Genomic DNA, 6,444 nt, shown 5'->3' with positions numbered 1-6,444 from the left:
CGGAACCATATGCTAAACTAATAATTAAATTATTTGATTATTCCCACGAAAATATAAATTTATTTTATTTGACTAAATTACTTAATATTTTGATTATGGTAATTAAGGTTTGAGTGTGAATGTGAGGTCACTTTCAGGGCAACAGAATGTCACAGGGATGCATAAATGTAAGACGACAAGGTTCTGGCATTTAAAGTGAGAGACCCCCATTTGAGTATCTTTAATGAAATTCAATCAGCAGCATCCATATTCATCATCATCTTCATGTATATGCTCATATAGAAGACAACAACACAATGATGATGATGATTATTTTTTTTAAGAGAAAATTCTTTATTAATTAAGAGGTATAGTTGACAGTTGAGAGCTCAAATAAGTTAGAATGTGAAATAAATAACATGATAATATAAATGGATCTCAAATTCTCAATGATATGACCATATAATAATATAATAAGTGCATGTATAGATAAAAGAGAAACTCCAATCTGGTGAATTTACCGAACTTTGTCTATCATATGATTTTAGGGAGAAAGCGACAATATAATATGGGGTCTATTAATTTATGACAAATGACTAATGAGTTTTATTATCACGTGATTTAAGCAAACTTTTGCTTAAGAATTCAAAAATAGAGAATACATACAAGTTGACTGATAATGATCCTTTATAGTTAAATTTAACATAAATTTTCATGGACTTGGGATTTCACATTTTAGTATTTACCAAGTAGATTTTTGAATTATTTTTGTATATTGTGCGTTTCACCAGAATATGTAAGTTTGATTATGTGTAGTTGTGTACCCCTATGAGGGTGAAAACAAGGCTAGCTAGGGAGACAAAATCCTCAGTACATTAAATGTTGAAACAATGAAGCAGCACAGATTGAGTTGAAAGTCCACGTTAAAAAGAAGGTGCAATAACTACCTTGTTGATGCCACCACCAACTCCCTTCAATAACTATAAATTTCTTTCTGCTCTCACACAGTTATAATGTATACACATGCATGCACAATTCTCTCTCTAATTGGGAGGGAGAAAATCAAAAACAGTGTCAGTTAAAAGGACATAAAGATTTTTCACTTCACTTCACACAGTGACAGTGGTATACACATTCAGCTTTCTAGTTCTGTTACTTGATACATAACATTGTTCATTATTAGTGATTCTTGTGTTATTAGTGTTTGGATTCTTTATGTGCTCCTCAAGTAAACTGTACAACCATGACATCAAATTTAAATGTTCTCAGCATTGATGTCATCTAGATTCTTCATTTGATTTTGTTGGACTATTTTGGATTCAACTCCCTATTCATATATGGGATTGGATTCCAGGGATCTTTATGAATGGAAAGGCATGCATTTCTTCCTAGTTAACCTTGTGTCACACATCATATTATTGGAGTAGAGTACAAGGTAATCACAGCATGAAAAGCATTAATGTCTTTAATCATTTCATTATTTAAAACATTTGTCTTTAAGATCACAATGCTGAACATGTGATGCTTCAATAATCAAAGCGATGCAACTCTCCTCTTTCTCTTTCTCTATGGTCATAAAAGCACATGAACAGAAGTTATGCAGTGGATAAATTCATTAACCTATGTATCATGTGGATTGCATTGTGTAGCTTTAACATATTCAAAGTTTGGAAGCATGAGCTTTAACTTTACTCAACGCAGTTGCGGCTCTTGAATTCGATGCACGTCCTAAATGCTTGCAGATGAAATCTCCGGCCTGCATAAGCTTTCCGAGGTCCACGTTGGTTTTCACTCCAATTCCATCCAGCATGTAAACAACATCCTCTGTGGCAACATTTCCAGTTGCACCCTTTGCATACGGACAACCCCCAAGGCCGGAAACAGATGAATCCACTACACTGATCCCCATCTGCATAACGTTACACATATAGTTATAACAAGGGATAGGTTCAGAACCAAGGTTATCCATTATGATTAGAGAAATTCCAAGTGTTTCTTTCATTGTTTACTTTGAGAGAATGGGGACACAACTCAACACCAGAAAAATCCCAACGCAAACTGGCTACAAAATGACAAGTATAAGCGAAAAAGAAAGTAAACGAAATCATTTACCTGAAGTGAAATTAGAGTATTTGAAAGCGCCTGACCATAAGTATCATGAAAGTGGACAGCAAGCTTGTCAACTGGAACAACATCAAGAACAGCTTCCAGCATTGGAACGACAGTGCCTGCGAAGATGAAGCAGATTGAGTCCAATCAAAAAATTTGAAAATTAAAACTAAAACAGCAGGGTAGAAAATGGAAGGGAATTTTAAGTAAGATTATTGTAAAATATGCAAGGACTCCATACAATTCATCACTGACGAGACAACATTATAATATAACTAAAGAAGGGAACCAGATCAACACAAATAAGAGCTAAAAACTTTAACATATCTATACATACAGCACCACTGCAATCAAATCCAATATAGCTAAAAAAACATACATGACAACAAACAGAAGAAACATTACCAGGTGTACCAACACCAATCGTATCACCTAGTGAAATCTCTGAGCAACCCATCTCATAAAGTGCCTTTGCCACATATGCTACTTTGGCTGGAGCAACATGTCCTTCAAAAGGACATCCCACAACACATGATATATATCTGAAGTATAAAACCAGTCACATGGCTGATTATATAATTTACTATGATGGTTTTGAAATTTAAAGTGAAGAGTAACAGCATGGTCCTTTTGTGATTGTTCAAATAATTTGAAGGAAAAGTACCTATATTCTAGTTAGGACGAAAGATGAGTCTAAGATACATCCTATGATCAACAAAACCATTTCTATAATCTAAATCATCTTTTCATTAATTCCCTCTTACAACCATCGAAATGCAAATATAATAGGAAGAGACTATGGTTGAAAGTACTTTAATAGTGGGCATACCATCAAATGTTGCCATTGAAAAAACAAATCAGCATCTATATATCATGAAAAATGAATTAGGATGTGTCAATTACAACAACAATTCAAAGACGTAAATAAACTCATTTTGAATAAACTAGTAGAAACAGAAAACCTCAGAAAATGTTGTAACTTTTCTGTAGAGATTGACAAGTAACAATTGAAAAATGAAAACTATACCCACGAACAGGGATTGAGTAGCTTCGAGAAGCTGAAGCAATGTCTCGGCAACGAGCAAGATTATCCTCAATGCCAGAGTTGAGATTTGCTTTAGAGAATGATTCAGAAGCTGCTGGAAAAACAGCCACTTCCTTAGCCCCAGCAGCAACAGCTGCCTCAAAGCCCTGAAAGAAACAGGTTTAGATAATTAAATGCATATGCAAATACTTAATGAATAATAATTTTTAAAACATATATATCTTACTTTGACATGTATATCTTACTTTGAGGTTTGGAGTTAATACAGGAAAGCTAACACCTTCCACATCTTGAATGCCTTCCAATACATCCTTTGCATCTGCCAACTGAATTTGGTTTCAAAGATGTGAAATCAGTTTGTCAGATAACTTGTTTTGAAGAAACATGCAGTCTGAAAAACTTTTATGGCTGCAACACAATTTTAAAAGTACAATAGAAATCATAACTAACTCTACCATCCCAGGCTATAGATCATGTGAAGAATTGAAGAGAGGAGGGGGGAAGGGGACCCAGCAAAATATAAAAGAATTATGGGAACAATAATCAAGAAGAGAATCTCAGCATACAATAACTTGACAAATAGCAGCTTCCTTAACTTCTAATAAAATAAATTATGTAAACATGGTAGAAAACATACCAAAAACACATAATTATGATCAAGAACATTGCAGGAGTTCATCATAGTGTTGACTAGAAAATTGTGAATAGATCAATTTTATCTAGGAATAACAGTTACCTGTGGAACCCATTTTGGTGATACAAAACTTGTTGCCTCGACGACAGACAACCCAGAAGAAACCAGCAGCTTTATCAACTCAACTTTTACATCAGTTGGAACGATAGACTTCTCATTCTGCAATCCATCCCTTGGACCAACCTCCACTATCTTTACAAAGTCTGGAATACCTTTAAGAAGCTGAAGCATTGTATAAATTATGAGTCACAAATGATCCAATATGATGCAACAAATAGAATGAAAAATGTTAATAAAGCAAAGAAATACTTAATTAGACATAATAATGGAGATATCATATCGCATCAGCATTAAATGTACAACAGAGAAGTTTGAGTTTTTCATTGAAAGAAATTTACAGATTCAACATGGCTGCTAGCTTAATATTTTATATCGGAGGTTAAATACATAACAATAGAAGGTGGATAGGGAGTATCATAACATAAGATCCACTGCACCTTACTTGAGAAATCCTTTGCATCTGTATTTCGATCAGATGTAAAATGATGGTTTACCAAGTAGCTGGCAGGATGAGAATTATCATTAAACCTTTTAGGCCAATTCAGGCATTGAGATAGGCCCCTTATATTGTATTTGTTGAATGCACTCCTATGTTCTGTGGCCTTTGTACTGTCCCTTGTGTATTCAGGATAACTAAAGCAGAGCACATTATTTAAGATCAAGCCAATTGATTTCTTGAAAATGCTGATATAATGTTAAAATTAATTATGTACCAAAAAATAAACCATTAAAAATGAAAATCCATTAGAGCTTAATGGACAGAGCTCTAATGTCATCATGTCAACATCCAAAGAACATGCATGGATAAAGTTCCAAAAACCAATTACCCTGCCTCATCTACCTTTAGATAGACTCCAAATATTATGTTAAGTAATCACCAAAATATCTCACAATACAGAGCAACTTCCATTATGCTCAAACAATGCTGATTCTACCATGCATTATCTTTAATTCTTTATATGAGAATATAAACGAGCAACAAACTGATATTAAATTTTATGCTTGGAGCAACAACTTTTACAAGTACTGTTCAGCATCCCCAAGACATATCTATCTAAATAAACCATTAATCCAACTTCTTAGTCACAACTAATTAGGTTCGATCCAAACACAATGTAAATAGAAAATTCCAGCTCAATGAGAAATCAATTGAAATTGAATAATTAACTAAAAGGTTTCTGATTTACCGAGAATGAAGAGATTGCAGTTGATTAGCTGTATCCATGGCATCACAAGAGCTTGCAGCAGCAGAGCTTGATAATCCAGTAACAAGTTGGGGTATAGGATTCAAGAATCGCCCCCTTTGCATACCCTTGATTGTAATCATTGAGTTAGCAACAAAATCTGAGTCCAACAAGAGAAGGAAAAATCTGGACTTGAATCCAGAAAGAAGAGAGAAGTGAAATTAGTTTGATATTGAATGAAAAGGAATATGGTGATTGTGATTAACAAACGTGTTTATCCTTCTACTTTCAATGCTCCTCACTTTTTTGGTTTTGTTCCAATATTAAATATTATCTTCAGGATGGGTTCTAAATTTCAACTATATAATATAGTTCTAAGTACTTTAAAAATCATAATAATACATTTTTAAGGGCCCAACCGGGTTCGAACCGGTGACCTCTTGATCTGCAGTCAAATGCTCTACCACTGAGCTATGGACCCATTGATGCTATTATTTAGATTGTACGTTACATAGCTTTGTTTATTTTTTTTGTCATTTGGTCTACAGTCAATTCTAATATTCTCTATGAGACATTTAGCCCATGACTTTGTATCCTCTTTACAAGTCTCTCTATTTGGGCCATAATTTAAAATAGTGGGACAGAATGAAAGCCCAAACTTGTAAACCTAATAAAAACTCTCTTTGGTAAAACAATACTGGGAAGCCCGTCCAAAAAAAATTACAGGGAAGTTCACGTCCAAAAAATATATGAAAGTTTGATAAGAAGCTGGGTTAGATTTATTACAGTTGACATGACCCATTAAATATGTGACTTTTTCTTTTGGGCTTCGAATATGCGACTTGGTATGCCACTCCAAAATCTGCAGTGTCCACAAATGACATACCCAATGAAAAGCTTTCGATAATATAACTAATTATCTTTTTAAGTCCAAAAAAAAAAACCCACATGATAATATTTTTTTCAAGAGAATGTTATAAGGCTCTGAAAAATTCAGCTGAAGCCTAGATCCGATGGCAAATTAAATTGTTCTCGCACTCAAGGTTTACTTTAATGGTGAAATTCTTTGCCTTGTAATAGATACATCCGAATTTGAGACTTTGTTAAAGCTAATTGTGGCTGAAAACCCTTAATATTATGTGTATGAATGTTAGTATGCGTGACGTGAATATTATGATGTTATAATGTTTTATAGTTGGTTGAATGAGGTTTAAAAACCTCATATTGTGGGTATGTGACTTGTGTGATAAATAAAAAAGGCTCTCACAAATAAAAAGAAAAACAAAAAAGTCTTCGGTCTGACTCTTCTATAAGCATCGGATAAGAGAACAAAAGTATCTAGTTTTAGTTTTCTCTATGCAATATCAATGCAT

General features: G+C 33.8%; 1 protein-coding gene and 1 non-coding gene across 2 annotated transcripts; both read right to left on the bottom strand.

Annotated features, from left to right (window-relative positions):
• LOC107623330 (hydroxymethylglutaryl-CoA lyase, mitochondrial) lies at positions 1,416 to 5,121 on the bottom strand (the record flags this gene model as incomplete). The annotated part of the gene is given in 8 exon segments (XM_016325544.2): positions 1,416 to 1,888; positions 2,092 to 2,207; positions 2,494 to 2,630; positions 3,116 to 3,279; positions 3,379 to 3,459; positions 3,870 to 4,049; positions 4,325 to 4,520; positions 5,075 to 5,121. Coding segments are annotated over 8 exon segments (1,170 nt in total), but the record flags the coding sequence as incomplete, so codon positions are not given.
• Positions 5,481 to 5,552, bottom strand: TRNAC-GCA. Its single transcript has one exon. It is a non-coding gene; the product is annotated as a tRNA-Cys (tRNA).

This window comes from Arachis ipaensis, chromosome B10, assembly GCF_000816755.2.
Source record: "Arachis ipaensis cultivar K30076 chromosome B10, Araip1.1, whole genome shotgun sequence".
NCBI lineage: Eukaryota > Viridiplantae > Streptophyta > Magnoliopsida > Fabales > Fabaceae > Arachis > Arachis ipaensis.
Note: the sequence above shows the minus strand (reverse complement) of the source record. Positions and strands in the feature narration are given on the sequence as shown.